Here is a 24,323-nt window from a genome sequence, read left to right as displayed (position 1 = left end):
CATGCCCACCGTTGCTTGGGTTGAACGACGGCAATCGTGACTTCGTATTTTCGTAGAATTTTACAACTTAATTACTCGTTTATCATAAGTACAATAGAATGCATTCGTTGCTCGTTGTACATGCGTAAATTTGTGTACATTTATTGATATGTCTTGTCCTATGTGATAACGGTAGTCGACGAAGGAGGGAAACAAGATAGAGGGTGCGAAACCGGAAAGAAATTACTTACCATACACTATAACAGAAACGTAGAGGACGCTACGGAGACGGTGCCAGATATATTCCAGTAATAGAATAAGCGCCTGGTTTAAAGATACCAGAGAACTCGACGTTTCAATGAAAAACGGGCTGAAATATCAAATAATTTATACCTTATAGTCGATTTGCTAAAGTGCTCAAAGGGTACCCAGCACAACTGGTAGTGGCACAATGATGGTAACGACTGATTTGTTGGTCTTACCGTCCTAGTGAAAAAAAAAAAAAGTACTTAGCTATATTTTAAATTACGACAGACTTCCGTTTGAATAATACAGGTAATGATCGCCTTATCAACTCAATACTGTAATTAATATCAATTGTCGAGAAAGCATGGAATTGTGCAAATGTCTCGCTAGAAAGTGATATCTGCGGGTTATTTGAGGAACCTTCACCGTTCACATAGGACACCTCGTAGGCTAGGTTTGAGTGTGGCGTAGATGCATTTTGCTCCATGTTAGGAGCATGAGGCCAGCTGATCGAAGTACTGCCTAGCTATTTAAGTAGCGTACGTAAAACCCCGGAAAAAAACAGCCTCATTTGCTCACCCTCTTTCATATCAAACACACAGAGCAAACAATACTGACAGACTCCATTGATATAAACAAAACCGTCTAAGACTGATGTCCAATCGTAATCTGGACCTCCTTTTCATGATCATTCTTTTCAAATATAGTCGAAAAATATCTATAATTTCTACTATTCTTCTAATAAGTTACTGTCAGGTTCTGAATTTTCGATTATTAATTGCTTTACTTTTGTTTTGTTAGCCATAGCATATTTACTTAGATACGTTAGAGACTGCAATAGAAATGTCTGAACGTTAACTTTATTATATATTCACTTATCCTAATCGAAATGTCCTACTATTAAGTTAAACATTAAGAAGGGAAGAGAAAAAATTTAATTGATCCGCGTTTATATTTTATAAAACTGTTTTTTAGATATCGCAGAAGGAACTATTGGAGGCATGCATTTTTCGCGCCCTAACCAAAGAAGCTGTTGTAATCATTGACAAAAAGGCATCGATAATTTCTGTTAACAGTGTTTTGGTAGTAAAATATCAATTTGGCAATTCGATAGAGAGCCTGATTAATCGTTGAAACAACAAAAACGATACTAGCCTTTAATACGTTTACGCTGCTGCCGATTGTTACCCTTCTTCGCGAGCATAACGATCATTCCGAAGAACAGTTGCGTCCCATTAAATCTTCAGATTTTTCGGACGCAATTCGAAGTATCGACGCATAGCTGAACAAGAATCTGCGCGTTCTATTCACGTCACAACGGTAATAAACTTTCAGGAACTTTACATACATTACAGTATAGTGGAATCCTCATCTAGGTTGACTAATTTCCAGCGAAATATTGATACTTTTTGTTTTATTTCCACGCCGGAACGAGCGGAATATTTTTGACAATCATATATATATCTAAAAAAAAAAAAAGTTCTATTTTATAGCTCTGATGATCACTGACTCTCTATGTAAGTAAATAGCAAAAGGCAATGCCCAAGTATTCGGTATTGTTCCGGTGCTCGAACTTCGGTATCTGAAGTAAGGAGAGTCTTGTTGCAATTGTAGATGAAGTGTACCATCTAACTCACAATCGGACGATTCGATTTTGAAGAGATCTGTCCGATTATAATATATCAAGGGGTCGAGAGAGACAGACTAAAAAAGCAAAAACCACCCGACGACTACGAAAAAAACCGTAGACGCGTTGCCGTTGTACATCGTTCGTTCGTACACCATCACATGAGTGACAGGCCGAATGCGGTCACGTGTGAGGCGTGTCATGACAATACCTCATCATCAGTAATATAAGATATGGCACGACACAGAGGCCGAGAGAAGCGTATGGATTGTCATTGGTTCTTCTACTCATCGTTTGATAAATGCTGACTCTTCTCCAACTTCGCAGAGATGTAGCACAGTCAGTTCGCGGATCTGGGAGAAAGACGGCTATTTACAAATATAAGGCAAGTTCAAATTCGTCGTGAATCGTTCATTTTAATTGTGCCAAATGTAAGGACCAGGCAAATGCTACATTCTACTGAAAATAGTATCAAAACTGCTGCAATTGTCGGAGCTGTCCGTAGACGGCGACAGACAGAGCGGCAGAGGGGGAGCCATAGAACCGGTTGCTCTTATGGAGTCCTTAGAATTATTTAGTTGCCCTAAAGACATAGACCCGTTGCCATCGCAAAGTGCTTGAAGAAAAAATGAGCACGGCTGAAATCGCTGTTGAAATTAAGAACAAGTGTCTTTTGATTAAAGCGTTAAATTTGGTGTATATGAAAGTTTGTTGGTGTTCGCTAATTCCGCATTCTGCGCTCGCTGTTTGATATTGCTGCTTAAGGAGCAGTCTAAGTTAGCAAGTACGTAGTTAGTTACGAACGAGAGTCTTCTGAAGCTGCAAATCTAGCCGTAGAGCCGTCGAGTAACAACGAAATAACAAATGATTTGCACTTGGAAACTTAGAGAATTATCTGCATGAGAAAACTTCTTAGTTATCGAGAAACGCTGGTCCGGTTTTACACGAAAGGTCTAAGGTTAGTGCATCTAGGTCAAGATGAACGCCGGTACTAAACGTGATTTGTTTATTCCTTGAGACTTTCTGACATGAACCATGATTCAATGTCACACGTTTTGTGCCACACCTGCACGAATCGGGACGTTTTGATCGTACTACTAACTTCTATTAAGGCTATTATAAAATGCAGAAACGTGTGAAACTGAAAAAATTTCCTTAAAAGTCGTCCGAAGATTGATGGCTATAACACCACCTTAAAGGCACATTTTATCGCCGGCGACAACAATGGGTAACTGCTCGCGGCCATAGCAATCTCAATATCTGCGTGTGGTTTCAATTTCAATCGAACAGAAACTTTCAGTTTATTTTTTGTCCGATTGTCAAATTGATGAAAAAGAGTCAACCAATCGACACTCGTTCACATTTCCTCACTGCCCTTTTAACAATGAATGCCCCTCCTCGTCTGACATAGTTTCGTATACGGTCACTGTTGAAATTATTTTTCAAGGGCCGCATACGTCTACACGTAAGAGTTAACTTTGGTGCTTTCAATTTTTGTTACTTCCATAGGATAGGTACAATCAGGTCAGTATAGGGTTATCACACAGGCCATTCACGCTGACCGTCACCGCGTCAAATAACCGTATTCTACATTTTGTACTATATTTGTGCTGTGTCGAAGTAGTTTGCTCACTTATATGCTTATTTACTCCGCCTGCCCGTACCTAGTTCGCATGCTCCTGTCATCACCATTGTTGCACACTATAACAACAACAGCGTGATGCTGAGTGGCATCGAAACAGGTTCAGCGAGTGATCGATGACTGACAAAGCTGATGCTGGTGCCTCTGCCACATTCACATTTGGTGCCAGAAGTAGTAGCAGTGGGGCTCTGGTGGGGCCTCGTCGCTGTCATTATATTTCGCGGTCGTAACACAACATTTACTTGTCAATGAGGCAGCAATAACGGGCCGCAATCATCAACCACTAAGGGGACTTACGGGGGGCAGAACTGTCGAGTTTAGCGGCAGTAGCGGCAATGACCGTGCTACAATGAACTCTGCTTCATTTTCGTCCGTCGGCGACAACGTGTTTCATTGTTTTGGTTGTTATCGTCTCTGCCGTTGAGGATAGTGGTACTGCTAAATCTGATCAAATTCCGGACGCCGCTGGGCTACGACTTGTACGCGAGAGAAGATTCGCCAATCCGGTCAATGAGTTCGATCGTTCCTGGTTAGAGTTCTGCGGCCCATTAGCATCAGCATCGATTCTCGCTACTGAGAGACAGATTTCATTGTCTGCGTAAACTATTGACGAACGACGCGATTTAAAATCGCGCAGGTATCACCGAGGTGCTTTTAACACAGCTTTTAACGGCAATTGCAGTTCTGTTCGTGCTGTTTTTGTGACTCGTGTATCGCACTGAACTTACCCGACGTTAATCGTTTGATGTTGTCGATAATGATAATGGTCGTAAGCGGTACTTAGATGAAACTAGACGGTACTCGATAGTTCGATATCTAGACAGAGGATTAAGCAACGCCACTAGTTGGTTAACTGATCCATCAAGTAAAGGAATTATTTCTCTCTCTATCCGGACTCCCTGAACTCGTTTCGATAGATAAGTATCTAAGTTTGCGTCCGTCTTCACCGCGTACTGGTTAGACGATCAGATATCGTCAGTCAAAACGGGTGGCGAGATTGGAACGACAAATAAGGACTCGAACATCAACAGCATCTGCGTAAAGCCGACTGTCTTGGTGGCAATCGGTCCGGTCGACAATGATGAAATGATAGGTATTTGTACCTGAACTACCTGAATCAACTATTTAATTTGTCGTGGGTCCACCATATGGTACGAAAAAGCGCGTAAAATTATTACACATTTTCTGCAAAGCGCATCATTGGAAAAAAGACGAAATTGGTTAAGGACTAAATTAAAAATTTAGTCTGGAACCCAGTGTGTGGAAGGCGGGATTGAATAAAGAAGAATCGATCATTCATAGGCATTTGAAAAACTCGTACCTGTCACCCTTTGCTGATGTACCAATCGAAAGGGTTTGAATTTGACGATTTCTATTGTACGGTAAACTAAAGTGACTAAATTGATCTATAATTCCGAAATTTTCGAACATCTTTTTTCACCTCTCTTCGCCCCCCCGCCCTGCCGAGATTTTTCGATTTCATAGGGTGCTCATAGTTTTGAAAAAACAGGTAATAATCTAATCTTTAAATAAAAAAAACTTACTAGAAAGTAAGGTTTGAAGTTGAAATTCTTTGCTAACAACACGAACCGGAAGCATAGTAAAATTCTCAACGAACAAATCCACATTAGCTTTTGTCCCAGATATGATATTATAGTTGAAAAATAGGCGCGGCCAAAAATAATGACCCTTATCAGCTTTAAAAGTGCTGAGCAGGTCCACGTTTATTCGACGTTAGTGAGTCTGACGAGTACTGACGTTGTGATAACAAAGAAAGATCGACTGATTGATTAAAATGGAGATCACAAACACGACTTGGGTGCCCCAATACCTTACGCTCGTAACTAGGGCTTATTCAAAATTTTATGCTCGTATCGACCGACCCCCCCCCCCCCCAACTGAGAACGCGTCTAGTCTTTCGTTACTGCGTTTATGGGATATGGAACCCTTCAAGGTATCATGCAAATCCAGCTCGTTGTAGTATCTTGATGGTGCTGTGACGGGCTGCTTATACCTTACGTGATATCAGTTAAGAGAATAGGATCCCCAAAATAGAAGTGGCACAACCGATTGTTGTAAGCGAGAGAAAAAATTTTTGTTTCAGACATACAGACAAAAGTTCTTTGCCCTATTTTAAGCCTTACTCTTGCTTTAAAACTTTATCCTGTCCTAAAATGAATCTGTCACGCTCCAAAAAATGAATAAAACTTAGATTAAAAAAACTGATCCGATTGATATGGTAATTGAACGGCTGAATATAAAACGACCTCTTCAGGAAAATCACGAGAGCAATAACCAGCGAATATTTTAAAACATGCCTAATTGAAATGTCCCAGAAGTTTTTAAAATAACCAAAAAAGAAAAAACAAGTGACTAGATTAAGATTAATGTTTTATCTATTATCGTTGTTATGTTTTAACTGTTCAAAGTTTGCTTTATATTTGGTTTACTGAATTTTTCATACGATATTTGCATATGGACAGCTCAGGTAGCGGAGCTCAAACAGGCAACGGCAATTTCCCCGTCAAAAACATAGTAATTCGAACGAATACTACAATAACATTGTTGTTTTTGTTGTTTTTTTTTTTGTTATTGCAACGAAGTGAATGTGTCAAGTAAGTTGTGATTAGTATGATGTGAAATCATGTTTAAACATCGGTGATGCTCCAACACCGCCACTATGAATACGTTTTTTCGCGTCTGCAACACAAATATAATGTAAAGACAGTGTAATTTACGTAATAGATATAGTTTGCTACTGCAGAGGCGTGTACACCTATATGTTATTATCATGTGCGGTATTATCTCAAAAGCGTTCAGTTATTACCCTCGTGAAAAGCTAGACAAAGCGGTGTCCTTTGAGTGGGAGTAGGCCATTATGTTGAATTTCTATTGTTAACAAGAAAAGCTAATAGTCGCACGAAACGTTTCGTTAAAACTGAATGAATGTTCGATACAAGCGTACATTTTATTAATCAATTAGATACAGGAACATCGCATACATAAGTTGCGTCCTGAGAATGGTCATATTCAACGTGGTTTTATAGTCGACGCTACGGAAGACAACTTCCCAAAAATGGCGCCAAGCCTTAGAGCTGAACGTGTCATCATCATGTGTACCTGGGCACTCGGTATATCTGAAAACTTATTTAAAATATCTTATGAAACAATACGGTTTCTCATAGCATCGGGCGTGACGGGACACTAACGTGGTTAACCGCAATAATAACAACCCAGCATTCAATTATTTTGTAACTGCCACGGAAAAACTGCAGGCATCTAGTTTGTTTATACTGCTATCATTATTAAACGTTACATACGATAGCGGCCATTAGTTACGTTAATCATATTATGTAATATGGCCGAACGATTTAGCCTATATCTATCTTTGCGGTTGCGTTTTTCCACGCGGAAAAATAAAAGCCATACAGTAGGTAAGGCGCCATTTCCGTTGCTTCCTATTCCATAGGCTATCAGCGAAAGTAGAGGAACGTACGTATATATCGAATGGCGTCGTATAACGATACCCAGAAATAAATGTTGATTACAAAATATAGAAGAAAAAAAAAAAGCAAAAAACAGTAGAGCGCAAGGTACAAGAATCGTATTTTGTTAAGTTTGAAAAAAGATTGATTATAGATAAATGAGTAGACGGAGATACACACATGTATAAAACGAAAGAGTCGAGGAGATGATCCTCGCTTTACTTATCGTATACCAGAAATACCCTTGGAAAGATCGATGTAACATTCATCAGTACCGAAATTTTGTGCCTATCTCTACTAAAAAAAGGGGCAGGTTTCCTACGTATTGACGTAGAAAGGCGAGATCTTCTTTTTCGGAATTTTTGCGGAATTAATCAAGTTAACAGACCCAGTTATTTCTCATGTTTCGAAATGACTGCGCTATCAACTCCGTCGATGTAGCACGTTTCGAGTTAGTTGCCCTCAACAACCTTAATTTGGCTTTGTATCCACTGAAACTAGCTAAAACTTTTAGTGTCAATGAGATCGAATCTTCACTTCCGAAACGCAAACCTACGTTTGATACCAACCAAGGCGACGTGTGTCAGACACCACACTTAGTACGTAGCCTCTTCAGTTCTTCCTATCTAATTTATCCAACAAAGACCAAGGAAGATGAGAACGTATTGTATAATAATGCATTTCGTCATTGGACTGAGAAATAGGAAACTAGACATGAAGTAAATTTCATGTTTGTTCAAGTGACAAATATAGTATTTGTATGTATCCCATATATTTGCTTATTACGGCATTCTTACGACTTAAGCCAGCAGATCCTTAAGTGTAACAGTCTAGTTCATTGACGAAGTTGATACCGTTAGTTCTTATGAGTACACGAGTTCGGCTAACTACGTACAGACGGCAAGCGACGCCGCAAAGACTGGCACGACGATACTTTCTTTTTGCTCCATCACAAGACGTCTCATTGGGCAATAGCCGCAGATCGTACCTGCCCTTCGAACAAACGGCTCAAAGCTTACCGCAGCTAATATGTCCGCTATTCTCGATGACTCCTTCTCGGCTTGGATGAGTGGAAAAAATGTGAAATATATTTCAAACGAACCTAGCATGAGCAAACAACAAATTGTCAAAGATCCAAAAAGAGTTCACCCTAAAACATACCAAGCCAAAACCGACAAGGGGCACCAAGTTCTTTCCATTCAAGAAGCTATTATATCGGTAAAAATGTTGGGCATTTGCAAATACAGCCAATGAAGAAAAGTTGTGGTTTAAATAACTTCTAAGCTGAGTAGACAGACGCTTCTCTGTGACTCCTTTACATCGTGTTACAAGAAATACTTGAGCAAGTTACGTTTTCCCATTGTAATGAGCTTTTTCAATGTAGTTGTCTATGCTTTATTTAGTATGGTCATTTTATGCGTGTTAGTTATTGAGGGTACGTATATTTTAATGAGTTTAGGCGTCCATCGTCGTTTGGTAGAACAATCCAAGTCAACAATTTCGTCATAGAAATTACATTGTTTTTCATAGTTATAACATCAATCTGCAACGTCATGCAAAGATCTGGCAGATTCATATGTGTTAAACATAATTGCGCTGTGACTTTTTTGTTAAATACCAAAAAATCAAGATGGCCAAACCGGCAACAAACATAATGTTTGTCATTTTCCTCATATACTTTTGCAAGCGAAAGCATGTAAATATTGACTATATGCGGCTTGCTTGCCACTGACACAGTCACAGATTACTTTCAAGTGACTGCGTCTTACTATTTTGAAGTTTTCGGAAATTTTATTACAGATTCCGTGTGCTATATCTCCTACAAGGATATGCGGGTCATAAAAAAGAAGCGAGCTAGCATATCTGAAAGTTAATCAAGTGAAAATGCTTATTACATGATATTGATTTGTATCGTTCCTGCTCCATCGAGTGCACCCCCAAAAAATTTCGTTCACTATCCGATGGGAGGGAGTATTAAAAACAGACTATTGAGAATTAGTTCTTTTTTGTAGGAATGGAATGGATTACAGTTACACCATATTATTATAGATCAGCTAAGTGTTAATAGTTCCATAGAAAGGTGCTGGACACGTAGTCATTGCCTCTGCAAAGACTCTGTGACCATCATGATCTTCTAGAAAATATATAATGCATACGTCCTCCATATATATTGCATAAACCTTAAAGGATAAAGAAGTTGAATAACTTACGAAGAGACATGTGCGGGGTGACGGAGTTCCTAATCTTGCGTGGCTATGCGTATCTATCATTCCCATGTTAGAGCTCCCCATGTTAGAAGTTATTTGCCAAGTGAGAAAAAACTAACAAAATTCAAGTTAAAGAGAATTGTCTTTCATGGACCATCCAGTTGCAAGCTCTCACTGATTCTAGCTATGCTGGCAGAAAGGTTAAATTCAGCTACGACGGCCGAGGCGCTAATGCGGCCTCTAGTCTAATAGTTTTTTATCGTTTTTTTATACATAAATATATTTTAATATGATAATACTCACTCGACCCCTTCTCCTAAGACCGTCTGATACCTGAACACGTTTTGAAATGTCACTTCAGATTCCCGGCTTTCTCTTTCCTGATTGTCTCCAGTTTGTACTTCCCCGCTGTCCCTCATGAAGTCTCGTTCTTCTTGCTTTTTCAAGTTATCTTTTGTTATTCGTAATAGTCTTGAAAAAGGTCGTTCTTCTACTACACTTTTCTGCAGATATAGGGGTACGATCTACGACGCCTTTCGAATGGCCTCTCATTCTAAGTATAGCGTATGCTAGGTTAAGCGTACTACGGAGCGCTCTCCCTGTAGCGTATTGGACATGTTCCTGTCAGACCCATATCCAAGATAACTTCTAGATGTTGCACTATTTATCATTTGATTTGTATGCGATTTTTCTCTTTTCCACTTTTAGCGTAACTCCTGCAACTCTTTTCCTCCTTTATTGACAGATTGTCTTAATTTTTTTTCGGCGCCACCTGAACAGAATGATCCAGCGTACCGTGCTGGCAAATGCTTCAGTTGGCTTTTGCTTTAAACGAGCAGATTCTCCATCTATCTGTGGCAGACGTCACAATTCTCAACGTTCACGCGAAGCCTTATCTCTGGTAGCAAGCTGATGCATCTAACTCCGTCTACTTTATGAAAAGATCCCTAGGTACAACATAAGCAGGAACTAGGAAGGCAGAAACTGGTGTATACCGCTTAAAGACGGCTAGAAGAGAATGATTCGAGCTAACAGTTGCACGCCTGTAGCATCACTTGCCATGTACGAGGCTCTGCTACACAAAATTGGCCAACGCACTGATCAGTTTGTTGTTATCGTTGCATGTAACTGAAGGGCAGCCGACCTTTGAAGACCAAATACAAATATTACGCTGGCGATAATGTCTAATCTGCGCTTGATTAACTAATATGAGCAGTGGATAGGGCAGCTCGTGCGGGATCACTACAGTGAGCATCTGATTAACTTGGTGCCTATGAAACGGCGTGTACAAGGGAATCTCCATTAACCGGAAAAAACCCATTTAACTTAATATTTCTATACAAAAGCTGGAATATAAGACCGCATATACTAAATACACATCTAACTTTCAAAATACACTATGTACATCTATATGTAGTCAAACAGCGAAATGAATAGAAGTGGTATATCACAGTGTTAGCACTCGTTACTACGGTAACATGGTCGATGCCGTAACGGGGACATTGTGCAGTAGAATAGAAGAATAAGAAGTAAATCAACACGATATCTACTTTTCCGTCCAGCTCGGTCCTGTAGTCGAATCTTATTCTAGTTTGGCAGCGTTCTAGTTTTATTTTTCGTCCATAAAATGAGAGCTATTCTACTTGATTATTACGATTATGCAACAGATTACGCTGCCGCTGCTACCCTTTATTTCTCATCATTTTTCAGGCGTCTGCTATCCTCTCTTGTGCATGTCCCACAACACAAAGCGACAACCCCTCTAAACGCGGCTATGGCGAACCGGGCCATCATCAGCAGCAAGCTCACCTCATGGTCATCATTCATATGTGCTACGACATCAGACGCCATTAACGGCCCAATTTCAGATAAAAGAAAATGCAATAGTACACAAACAGGACACCACAAAGCTAACGCTCGCTTTTTGAGTCGTCGTAGCTGCGACTTCATCACATGTAGTTTCATTCATTCGAAGCTTCCAATGTCCTCACTTGCTTCAAAAAAAAATAGCAAGAGTTTGTACCCCTGCGATCATGCGACTCAAATCAACCCCTGAACCCTTTTAATCATTGCAGGGCTATTGCCGCGTTTACTATGGCTATTTCGGCGTTGGCAAACAGTAGACCATTTGGTAGTCGAAGCCTGCTATACAAGGGCTCGTCTTTATATAGAACTATATGTCAGGTGCTACAACGACAAGATCAGCAGCTGACAACAAGCAACATATGCCCCTGCAGGTGTCGTCAACATCTGTAGCAAGCACAATAACTGCAACAACAAGTTACAGGATTATACATGAATAATTCTCAACTGTAGAAGAAGGTAGGTAATCTGGTGTTTATCACTCACCTCCCTGCGGACCTTGTTTGGCTGAATGACATAGACATCTATCAGACATTAGATACATACGCACGAATCGACAACAGGAAAGAACCAGAGTGGAGCAAAAACGGTACTGCAAACGGTTCTTTCGCCAGCAGCGAAAGTCACCGCTGCGTGGTGTACCGTTGTTGTGCCACTGAAGCGTCGGCTGCGATCGTCATTCTCCTGGTGACAGCTACATACGTGCAAGCCCGTGTGCACGAGCAGACGTGCACGTTGGTATTCAGCCCTCAGGTGATCAGCCTCCTCGCCAGTTATATCATATCAACTATCAACAAACCAATGGTAACTCCAGTCTGTTAGTTGACGCAGTGAGCCGCCAGCGTAGTATTATAACCACGGTCAGCGACAGCCAATTGTAACAGTTACCTCAGCGGAAGCTTCTGTAACAAGGGCAGAAATACGATTATAACGGTGACTCCTACATTTGTCGCAGAAAGATAATGGTTGGCCACAAGAGGCTCGACACTGATGTTAGGTATGTTTTTTTTTTTCTTTCCTTTTTTTGTCATGTCCGTTTATAGTAGCGACAGGCGACAGCGAACGTTCTCACTCTGTATCTACTCGCCACCATCTCGTAAATCTTCGCTTTCTCGCTTCCTTCGTGAAGATAGGGCGCCATCAGCATTTCTCTTTACCGTTCAATTCAGGTCATTTCATTTGTCTAGCCATTTTTGAGGCTCTGGCCCATATTTAGCGGTTTCGCTCCTGCTTCCTCTTTCTATTTTGCTATATTTTTCCTTCTTTTTCATCTGCTAAATTTTGTTCGCCTGCTGCATCTAGCTTTGCTTTTCGAAGGTACTTTTCTCAATCCCGCTGAACCAGTTTGTACCGCGATGGTGTATCGACGCCATCGTGAGTAAATTGATCTTTACAATTTGACGCCGATAGACCCCATCTATCTTACTGGTCTCGTCCGTTCCACTGCTTCAATTAAAGCACATCCAGCGCGCGATTCTTTTGTCCTGAAGGGAACAGCTCTGGCGCAGTGCACCGCACTGCGGTTCACAATTGGGAGACAACTAATCCCGTTTACCTGAATCTTGCTCGGCAATTGTCGTCTCGCTTCGTTTTCGTTTACTCATTTTCCCATAGAAATTTGTTGCCGCTGTTGCGGAACAAACAAACTAAGACGGCAGTAAATGAGGCTAACGTAGTTGGTGCTAAAGTACCTCACAAGTGATTTTACTAGAAACCAAAGTAGTTAGTGCTTGGATAATTTTTCACACACCAGATTGTTAATAGCTATCGCGATGAATGATGAGGCAGAGGTATTATGATTTCCAGGCCAAGTCATTAGAAAACAATATTAGCGAATCTGAGCCTGGCAAGGCATCGTCTGCGTCACACAGATACAAACGTTTTAGCTTGTTGGTGCAATGCATAGTATGCAATGCCTGACCGATTCCATACTGGTACCGTTCGATTATTTGCTGTAGATGTTGGTCGAAGACGACGCCAGCAGATACTATTTTGGTTTTTGTTGTGTTATTTGCCTTTATCAATATCGTTCCTTTTGTCAGAGCTACCATTGAGCAGGCGAAATGGTATTTGTCAATGTCATAAGCTACCATAAATCGATAGATCGACGATTTCAAAAAACGTAAAAACTCATCTTTTGTTGACAACTCACGCAAACGGGCCCACGCGCCTAGTGCTATATTTAAGTATGCTATAGAAAATAATGTACTGCAATAGGTGTCACCCGTGACGATTGGCATTTTCTCTGAAAGCAAGCTTTGAAAAAATCAATACGGTTTTGCTTCAATAGACACTGTAATTACAAGCTGACCTTACGAGTCAATAATGCCTTATTGCGCACCATTTTCTGTTAACAAACATAGACGTCTCAGGCATTGCAATCTTAGCCGTCACAAGACCGATTCGTCTGTTGATGAAAGCTGCGTTAAGGACGCCTATCTGTACTGACAGATCTATTTCCACCTCTATCCGAGTCCCGTTACCCCGCATGTGTGCCGCACATGTGGCGGCCTGACGCCAATATTAGTATTGGCTTATAAATGACTTAAAGCAAAACCTAAAGGTCATGGCTTTGGCAGTGTTGCCCTTCCAACTACTTATGGCAGCAGTAAACGTTCTTTTACATAGAAATTACGATTTCGGCTCTCAACGTGCTGAGCTACTAGTTGATATAACTAAGGTTAAAGTATCGACCACTTTCAGCGATTTTAATATACGCTCGGTATACCTTTGTGATATACATGTATCAAAGTGTCGATAATGAACAATTGCTTAATTAGAAATGAATACGAGAGTACTAATCTTACATTTTTAGGAGCGCAAGACCACTAGCTGCCCTCGCCAATAGATAGATAAAGGGCAAAGTAAGAACGATTCACGTGCAAATATGAACGCGGACATAAATGCCATAAAATCATAACAGCGACATGTATTTTCTCCGCGTTTAGGATCGCTAGGTATCATTCAATGTAGAAATACGTGCGACTGTTTCCAATTGCCACTAATGAAGCCATTTAGAAAAGCTTTGCCTGCATTTACAAACAATTCAGATGTGTTGTATTACGATAGCATGGTAGTATACGATAGTGAAAATGCGCCTTGCGAAAGTCTAGAAATGGGTTCAGGAACTTATACGTATCCGCAGCTGAAGCGCAGCGAAAATAGTAAGCTTTCACGTTACTTAATTTACCGTCTGCAACTACCGCTTTGAAACTCTACATGCAAATAGTATCAAAATACATGAGGTTAAAAATCCCTATAAATATCTAGTCCGAATTAGCTTGAGGCTTCCCAGTTTACTAGCACAGATAGCCACTTCCAATATTACTGGAACTACGTGCCCAGCACCAAAAAAGAAGACGCTTCGACGACCTGATCACGTCTCCTCAAAAAGTTCCTGGTCTTCAACTATAGTGTAACGCACTTCTCCATCGAGAAATTCCAGAGGCGTGACACAGAAACTGATCGCCAATATGAGATGAGAACAAATAGACACAAGCTTCTAAGAAAAGACTGGATCATAGTAACTGTGTATGAAAAAATGCCACCGGACACAATCGTCGTTTCCCGATGCTTCCCCGTGTGTCTAATCTCTATTATATTGCAGTCACAGCTACACTGATCAGGATCATGCTAAGAGATGATGACCGTACTTGTAGATGTAGTATTCCCCTTGGCGTTCCGACACTGCCAGGTAATCCTGCACAGGAAAACTTGCACTGTTCCTGTTTCGACCTGTCATTTTACTCTGGATTTTGAGTTTGGCTTGTGTTTTGCTATTCATTATCTCATAAACATTGACTGCTGCTGCTGGGACCGATGGAGTGCCGCAAGAGACTAAATAAGAAGCGAACGATGGGGAGTGTCGCTGACATCATTAGCCTAGGTCCTCCTGTTTGATTTATGGTACAGTGCATCAGATACGCTCATCTCTGATCTGACAAATAACAGCTAACTAGACCTTACAGCTGCAAATGTGTGTATGTATCCGGTATTGCCATTAAACATTGTCTTAGAAAACTGGCTTGTGACACGAAACTGTGTGCTTACACCCAGTTTGAAGTCTGGACTGTTTGATTTGTCGCTGAGTTTAGAAGGCACACACGTTACCACCACACTATTACGGGGATGGCCTTATAGTTCGAAAAGCGAAAGGCATCTATTGTGGCCCGCTCTAGCCTAAGATCCTTTAGAACAGCATTGTGCACACGACTACAGAGACACAAAATGTTTTACAATCACGTTTCAAAATGGGAGAAGCTATAGTTCAATTTATGGTCGAACACAAACATCTCATATCGTGCGTCATTTGATGTTATTCATGTTAATAACTGACATGGTATAACTAACATGGTAATAAAACATTTCTTGGTACAATCATCTGACTTGCAGCGACGACTCGAGTCATAGCTTGAACTACTTGTTTTTTATTTGCAGGACATAGCATAATCCTTAATAGGTATGACACGGACCAACTCTTATTACTGTCAAATATTCTCGTTATATTGGTGCTGATATAACAAGCCTAAAAGATTTTGTTGTGTTTACCTTTGTGTTGGGTACTCTTATCTTTGAATTCGAAAGTTCGAAATATCTGCCTTTAAACTATAATTAGATATCATATCTGACGGAAAATCACGTGTTTCATAAGCGTGTAAGAAATTAGAATATATACATATCGTCTAGAGTATAGTTTACTATCGCAATTTCTGCCAAGTCGCATTTATAACCCCAGTAGTTATTTACTCAGCCAATTTTTGGCGGTTCCAAAAACGAATATTTGATAATGGTTATTTTATTGTGTACGTAGAACGTTTTCGTTTAGTGTTTATAGTTTAGGTGTGCACTTATATTCATCAAACATAAAGTCGCGTGTTTAAGTTCGTCAAGTTTCTGAATAAGCCACTACTATTGTTACGGAAATATCAGACGGCCCATACACAAATTCAATTACGTTTTCTTCGTCCCTTTTCTTCATCACGCATGTATATCTGTTATCAGTCCGCGTAGGCTCCCTTCATATACCTACCCATTAAATGTGTACGTATGCCTAATTACCTACGTCGTGTGCGGCGACACAAAGTGGCCATTAGCAGTAAGCGAGTGCGATCAGCAGGCAAGAACTTGACACGACTTAGAAGCCCCAATCTGCACTCCGATAGCAGCTAGTGATGCCTATTAAACTGCCACACGCCGGCCGGCCGGCCGGCCGGACTGACGCTGACAGCTAAGACGCTCGAGCAAACGGTTGAGCGTTCAGACCGGCGCACAGACGCGCAAAGAATCGTATATTGTAAAGCGGTGAGACGCCACAAATTGGTAACAAGGACGACTGCGGCGGACGACTCTGATTGCCGGCGCTGTTCTTGTTGATTCCTGATGATCATCCGACAGCACAGATTTTTCGATGGCTTCGCTACGTCACTGTATTTCTGATCAGTATCGCGTATGAGGTCAGAGGAAAATGCCGCAAGTCATTTTCCCGCCACCGCGCCCCTTACCTAAGAAATAATAGATGTGCTCATCTGGGCAAGAACAGGTACGAAGTGGCTTCTTGTCCGGGATGTTGATAGCCGCGCACCTGTGGGTTCCATTCGACTCGGAAAGGGAATCGGCGAGACAGTCATGAATACGATGCCCCCGCGCGTCAACAGCAGGTTCTGCTGCGCCAGCAGTAGCACAAACCGCCACTGTCTTATATTTTTATGCGCTGTGTCTAGCAGAGTGAGGCCTTACTAGGACAATAGGCCGATTTTTACCACTTATTTTCTTTCATTGGTTTACTAAATCCAAGGGTACTATACTGGAAAAGAAATGACAGTACTAACCAGAGTTGCGAGCCCTCTACAGGGACCCGCTAATAGCGACAAACATACGATAATCACAATAATCCGTGTGTGTTTCTGCACGTCTGCCAGAAGACAGTTCCACTTTGGATGTCAACTGATGATGATACATTATTGAGCCTGCAAGGCTCTCCCATTTGCCTCGTAGCTATTCGTTCATTACTGCAAATTGAAGCTGTATTTTTTTCACATGCAGAATTCGGCAAACGTTAAATAGGACAGCTTATCAGGCTGTCGATTGCTAATAAAAAAAAGAAAGGTATTTATATGGGACCGAAGCCATTGACGATGAGTAAATGATGTCGGAGTTTCTAAACGGGCATCGCCATCTACCGTTTATCATACACCGCAGTTGACTGAAGATCAAATAGCCCAACGGGCCGATTTTTAAGGGTGTACCTCTCTTCGCGCGACCTACTTTAACCGCCATTATTATTACTTTCCGGTTTCTTTTCGGTTTTTTTTCTTTTTTTATTTTTATAGCACTGTTGATGATTACCGCGTGTCTCTGAGCGCTGAAAAAGGACATATTGTTATTCTCTGAAGATCACGTTCGATTAAAGGGGTTATAAAGGAGGAGTCAAAAAGTCGAGACACCACGTAAGACAAGACAAGGAATCTTCTGTTGTTGGCGCGCATCTAATCCGTCGCTCGGTAGTCCATACTGAATGTCGTTGCGATGTGGGAGTCGTCATTGCATTAGACCCTTGCTGGAACTGCTTGATGTGCCATAATGATTGATGCCATCACGGGCCGTTTTCTGGACCCGCCGGCCAGTGTAAGTACCTTTCGAGTTACTGCACAGCAGGAGGCGAATGACCCTGTCGTGGCAATGGGAAAACATTAGTCCTCCTAAAATACTTCAAGTTCGACTTCGTACGGTATAGGTGCTACCGTTCGACGAGAGCTACTGCAGAAATTGTTATATTTGAGTGTATACGATATTTAATATGCCATAACTGCTTATTACGTTAGACTTCCTGTTATCTACCCCTATGGCACCGATAATTACTTGCGGTTGTCATGCTTCGTTTACTAATAATGAGATATTTGCGCACGATTTCTAAACTCGCGATATAAATTCACAACATAGAGGGCTTGCCAAAAGATAATAAATAACAAAAGCGAGCGCCCGCTTGAATATAGTCTTTTGCAAAAGTTCTATTTATTTTTTTTTTACCAAAAATGCATATAATGCCACGATATGAGCTCAGCTTGAAGGACTATTTGTTTTTTACCGCGTGTGCCGGATTCAGATATTAGCGTTTACTTACTTAAAGCACTAGAATAAGGCCATTGTTGCCTGGATCTACAGACCTATATAATTTCCAATTGCACATGTGAGATCCAGCCGATAATTGTTGTACTATTCTTCTTGAATTGTAAGTGAATGAGTCGGACGTATTAAACGACTACCGTACATCAGTTTCATAACAGGAAGTTGAGGCAGCCGGAAACTTGTTTGAAGCTAGTCAAAATAGTAATTTAAGTTTTATGTGCAGGTTTACGCGAAGTTTAGCTAGCTAGCAATGCTATTCGTTCTCTGCAATCGCTTTATCGGTTGTTCTAGCTGACGCAAAGGAAGATCTACTCGACTAAATGATAAACCCAATGATTGTTTAAAGTTGGCTTACATCTTTGTTCGAGTGAGTAGAATATTTTGAACAGCTTCAGTCCTCAATTAGATCAGTGTCACAATTTACGCTTCGGTTTTAAGTTCCCGTTGTTTATAGCAAAGGTAAGTTAAACTGTAGTTGTCATCCCTTTGTAACAATATGGATGTATAGGCGATTTAATCGATCATTACAGAGGCGGCGTTTTATTTGTCGGTCGAGTTCGATATTTAGCCGTATCTCTCCAGGATCAAATCGATTGACATTTCTGGCAGCGTTGCCAAACGGGTCTTAATTGGAAAGTACTGCGATACTAATAGTAACGTCAGCTAGATCTTTCTTGGCAGAGAAACGGCTTGATGAAAGAAAGAATCTGAGCGTCTTGTCTTGCTGGTATCTTACTGCATTCATTCAACAAACATTTGACAGTCCACTGGAGATGTGGTGGACCAACTTCTTGCCAACTGGATTTAACGCTTCAATGAAATGGATTATATATACCTCATTGAAGCGTTAAATTGTCAATCCATGCATGTATATATATATATATATATATATATATATATATATATACATATTAATAATAGACAATTAAAATAATAATAGAACGATGTCTTAGAGTATCTGTTGACAATTCATTTCATGTAGGAGTTTGTGTGTCTTAGACACTGCAAAGCGTCAGACTCAGTTGGTACATCGTCGCAGGCGATTGATGTATCTCGACCGAGGATCTCGAGTCGATCGAAACGGTCGGCTATAGTTAAAATAAAACAACTACGTGTTATTCTTTTCGTACGATTATTTTTTTCATTATTTCAAATAATTCATAATTCTAACAATTTAGTTCTGCCTTAGACAGGAAGTGCTAAGAAATCTAGCAGGCCCGTTTATTAGGCGTCTTGGATAGATAAATTCAAAAGGCAAATAACAAAAATCTAATTATTATAGCAATTTCGTCATTCTGGAAACTGAGGCCTCCTCGAAAACTGCGAAACGGCTTATTTTGCTTAAGGTGTTTTAATTGTTTCCTATTATTACTTAGCAATTGTCTACCTTGTATCAGTATCTTCCATTCTACGTAGGGTCACCTTGCTTATCGGGTTACGCATACGTTGTTTCGTAAGCTTCATTAGCGATCAAGAAGAATGAACGACGAAGATCGTCATACGATAAACAGCTGTTGCAATAGAAAAATAGGATCCGCCTTGAGTCGCTGAAAGTTAACGACGCCCGCAAAAAATCGCTTATATTCGGTGTACAACTGTGTAGAGATCTGCCAGGGCTCGTGTGTGTCGTTGCAGAGGGCTACGAGGTCGCAAGTACGTTACTGAATATGAACTTCTAATCGAAACTGTGCTGGTTGTATTCAAGGTAATCCAGGTGTTTTATTCTGACGTGGTCAAATATAAGGGTGTTTTTTTCTGGCAGGAAAATGGCGGCGATAGTATTGTTCCTTTATTTAGTTCTACCGCATCGCGTAAGCTACACACCCGATGATGAGTCCACGCGCATGTTTAAACAATGGCGACGGTTCTTGCCGTGATTATTGCTCTAACTATCGTTGCAGCTGTCGTACGCCTGTATAGGGTAGTGCTGTCCAATTCTATTGTGATGCATTTATTAATGCCTTTTCTAAAAATACGATCATTTCCTCTTGCACTTTCAAGGCCAATTCTACGTAAAACGTTTGCTTTATTGCGCGCCTATTATTGCTGAGTTGTCTATAGTAAGTTGGATAATATAGGCGGTATTATAGGGGATCAGCCAGAAACGGCTAAAGGGTTGAATTCTATTCTATGTTATACTATAACCACTTACAGTAGAAAAAAAAAGTCAGTGAGATCGTGGGCGTACGTCGCATACACGGCTATTGTGGAGTCGCCATTGCGGATTACCCTCCCGCCCTCTTTTAACAGATAGTACCGTTCTAAAAAGTTATCCTCTCTATTTTTTGACTGTAAGACCGAGTTATTTTTAAAAAGTTTTTGTGAAGGCTGCTGCGAGGAAGTTAGGTCCGTGTTCGATATCGATAAGTTGGCGATTTACCAAATATCACGTACGTAATACCCATAAGTTAAGTGTATATATATATATATATATATATATATATATATATATATATATATATATATTTGTTTTTATCTCTAATTAGGTAACTGTGATTCTAGAAGAAGAAGTTCTATTTTAAGCCTTTTGCTTCTCGAGCTTTCAGTGACTGGTACATTAGATCATGACGCGCAGATGCGAACCATTAAGCTACAAGCTATAGGAATTTTCGACAAAGATTTTCTAAGTCATTAGAACCCAATGGAATTCAACGTGGAAACTTGTGAGAGAATCTGCTTTTAGATCCGACCAAATCGCGCGAATTGCCCATGTTGAGGATCATTTAAAGCGCAAATCAAACGTGAACCCGGACACCTAACATGCACCGACTTGTGCTTCTTTGTATAGCAGAATGTAGCACAAGCGTGATGCAATGCGGCAAACAAAAGTATTCGTCTGCACAAAATGTTTGTTATCCAACCGTCCTGACCATGTGAGCATGCAGATATCCGACAACATTTATTTAGATCATTGAAATCCCTCGCCAATCATCGCCTAACAATTGCGGTCCGTGACCCGGTTGATTCATTTCGTGTGCCGTCTGTTCACACAATCCTGTGACTTTTACCGGTGCAATTATCTTTGTTCATTCTCTTCGATTACAACGACATTGTAATTATGGTAGGAAAACGTAACAAAACAGCGAAGAAAACGGCGACCCCAAACCCCAAATGCACAGTCCTGCCACACTGTAGCAGAATGTAAAATGCACAAACTAATGTACTATGGAACTCGTACTATCAATTTAATGAAAACGATTTACGGTAGACAGCTGTTTTTGCGGATGCGGCGAAATAGCGCATCCTTGACGTGTGCAGGGGCTACCCAATTATTCTGCAATCCCTTTTTACTCCCACCCTACAGAAGTAACAGTGAAGACTAATACTCTGTATATTATACAACGAACGCAACAAGAATTCACCCCATATGTGCGTCTGTGTACGTGCGTGTGTATGTGCATGTGCATGTGCCTATTTGTGCGTGCAAACACCAAGAAGACAATGCGTTCGCACGAAGTACTACGAACGCTATTTTCGTTGTTGGCGGCGACTGAAGTCAGAAATTAAGAGACGAAAATTCTTGTAGGGTTTTACTTTTGGATCACGTTAAATCTGATCAGGTGGCCACTATAGTGGGCCACGTAAATGCTGCTTGTCGACTCGAACGTCACAGACAAAAAAACAGGAGGCAAAAAGTATTACGCCTCATTTGCTCACGTGCACTGGCGTATGTTGTCCGTGCTTTTTGAAGATTCTTGTTTTTATCACCTGCTTTTTTCGCACTCATTCAACAACTGTCCCACGGTGCTAACAGATGAGGTATCAAATATTTTATTTGGGGCAGTTTAATGTGAAACCATAATAGTTGATCAACGAAGTCGATCAAAGAACGATTTCGGTTATTTATACAATAGATCCAACTGTAAAAGACGCCATTTAAAGTGGTTGAATAGCACTTTCGGTGACATAGTAGTAATCGTGGATCGCTTGTTCAATTATACAATTGAGGGCAATGAATAAAGGGACATAACTCGCAAACTTTTCCAAATAAAAAGACTTGTATATACCTGTTGCAGCATTCGCAGATAACTTTAACGGCAACTTACCACTGACAGTCGTATGTTGTGGTTGATGGCATGCTTGTCTCATGTACGTCTCGTCTCTAGTTAGCTGAGTTGCATAGTCATTGTAAAAAAAAGACAAGACAGACTTGTAGGCCATAAGAGGGTTGAACTGAAAAAGAGGAAAATAGAAACCTTGACGGGACCTAATGCATGTAGCATCTGTGCTCGTTTTAAGCTAATACAGAGTGGTCTAGCACACATTTTGAATGGCTAAAGCTTCAACTTATATTTACATATAATTAATTATATGTTTATATATTTAATTATATGTAAATATAAGTAAGTAGTATTAAATGCAGTATGTAAATATAATATAAGTAGTATTAAATTGCCAAGTAACATCGAATGTATAACTCTTTTACTTACCATAGGTATTTAGAAAATAATTACCGTCTTGATCAATACGCTGCTAATCACAATAGGCGCAAACCTGAACAGTCGTCTCATTCGGTATTGCAGCTCATTCTCGTTCCGTTTCGGCTTCTAGACCCTACAATGTCACCGGCCTTCTAACACAGATTTCATCTTTAAGGTACCTAAGCAAAACGGGATTTATTGACCCCCCCCCCCCAGATCCTAAGAATAGGCAGGGTATGTTATGGACCTTTCTCCACGCGTTTAGAAAGTTTTAATCCTATATATAATAATACCTAATAATAAAACAGATATGTTCTTATATCATAATGAATACGTACAGATATTCTATCTCGTTGCAGGCAAAATTTGCCATTCTGACCAGAGTATTTTTGGAAGATGTGGTAGAACAAATTTTCCTACTAACATCAGGTAGTCGGCACAAGTCTGCTTGAAATAGGGGGCTATTTTTGTCTAACATGTTGGTTTACAGGCCATTAAGTGCAATTGTACTGGTTGGTTGTTGGTGACGTTTAATTGAATCTATAACTTTATCTCTGAAAATATTGATTTTCATAAGTTGTACACCGTGTTCATTCATAGGGTCAATTTTTATGGATAGCATGCACCGTTCTAAATTACGATAGACACTGAATTTGCTTTGATTTTATTATCTTCCCTATAATCTTTCTTGGGTCTCTAGCACGTTGACTGTGAACATCCTGGACAGTTTTAATTTAGAAAAATTTTATTACTTATTTTATTGGCTGTAGGTCGCGCAGGTGGATCAACCTGAAACTTCCTACGATATTTCTTTCGAACTTCCGCTATAAAAATTACCAATAGCGTTTCAAGATTAATTTTCTTTGCTAAAAAGCTAAAATATTTCTGATCGATTACACCCTGAGAAGAAAAACAAAAAACAATGCATTTTTGGGACACCCTGTATAATTAGACCCACTTATCTAGCTTTACGTACATTTAAGCTCGGTCTGCCAATGCGCGATTTCACACAATGCAATGGAGTCCCGCTCGTTCTTGGATTAGCTCTATTATAGCAACGATGTCTTCGAGGTCATCTTCTTTAAAAAAAAAAAGCCCACTTTGATCCTATCTGTGGGTATTAGAAAACGGTCAACACGCCCATACTTGGCCTACAAAATATGTCCATGATTTTTAAAAGACGCCTCTACCCGTAGTAAAATTGGGGTCCGCTTTGTAGTGTCAACTATTCGTATAACGAGTCAATCGTATGTTGAAGCTTCTATAGCCCTCTGTATTTTAACGCCATTAAAGCCTTACGGAGTAGTTAGCTTTGGCTTAGATATCTCCGATTCATTTGATTAGGTAATATTTATTATTATTAGCCTAACAAATTTCTCGATCGATTGTATAAAAATAATTTTATTTTCTATAAATTTAAGAAATTGTGTATTAATTTACTTTTATTTGATAGAGGGGATGCTGGTTAACTCTCAACACGCTGTACCCACGGGACGTCTTCAAATGACTCGGATACACTTTCAACTGAAATAACCCACCTATTACCACGAAGTCTCACTCACTGAATGATTAGTTGTATATCTATCCACCGGTGCATTCTTACAAAAAGCGATAATAATATGATGGTAAACCGATTGTTTTAATTAATGTGATATAAAAGATTCTGCTGATAATCATTTCTATTGAAAAATATCTACGGGCCAAAATTGACGCCTACCTAAAGTATTT

At 40.2% G+C, this 24,323-nt stretch overlaps 1 protein-coding gene and 1 long non-coding RNA gene across 41 annotated transcripts in view; one reads left to right on the top strand and one right to left on the bottom strand.

The window, feature by feature from the left end:
• LOC111253075 (uncharacterized) overlaps nucleotides 1-11,723 on the bottom strand; it is a 41,566-nt gene extending 29,843 nt beyond the window's left edge. For 22 of the 29 annotated variants that reach the window (XR_015319687.1, XR_015319686.1, XR_015319688.1 and 19 more), the window contains exons 1-2: nucleotides 11,536-11,723; nucleotides 231-349 (exon numbers count right to left, since the gene is read on the bottom strand). Coding sequence is in view for 17 of the 29 variants with exons in the window: in XM_086978246.1 (XP_086834372.1) it covers nucleotides 231-349; nucleotides 11,536-11,573 (157 nt within the window). In the remaining 12 variants the exon portion in view is untranslated. Of the gene's footprint in view, nucleotides 1-230; nucleotides 350-1,380; nucleotides 1,529-6,496; nucleotides 6,639-11,535 lie in introns of all 29 variants that reach the window. The other 7 variants (XR_015319692.1, XM_086978262.1, XM_086978261.1 and 4 more) reach the window with 4 other exon arrangements.
• A 33-nt stretch (nucleotides 11,724-11,756) lies between these two features.
• The window catches only part of LOC111255283 (uncharacterized), a 58,105-nt gene continuing 45,538 nt past the window's right edge, over nucleotides 11,757-24,323 (top strand). For 4 of the 12 annotated variants that reach the window (XR_015319709.1, XR_015319711.1, XR_015319712.1 and 1 more), the window contains exons 1-2: nucleotides 11,766-12,046; nucleotides 17,379-17,673. This is a non-coding gene — a long non-coding RNA (uncharacterized LOC111255283). Of the gene's footprint in view, nucleotides 12,047-17,378; nucleotides 17,674-20,662; nucleotides 21,934-24,323 lie in introns of those variants that run through there. The other 8 variants (XR_015319708.1, XR_015319701.1, XR_015319704.1 and 5 more) reach the window with 7 other exon arrangements.

Source organism: Varroa destructor, unplaced genomic scaffold (assembly GCF_002443255.2).
Source record: "Varroa destructor unplaced genomic scaffold, Vdes_3.0 BEIS01000001.1, whole genome shotgun sequence".
Classification (NCBI taxonomy): domain Eukaryota; kingdom Metazoa; phylum Arthropoda; class Arachnida; order Mesostigmata; family Varroidae; genus Varroa; species Varroa destructor.
The sequence above is the reverse complement of the archived record's forward strand: the minus strand, read 5'-3'. Positions and strand labels throughout refer to the sequence as shown.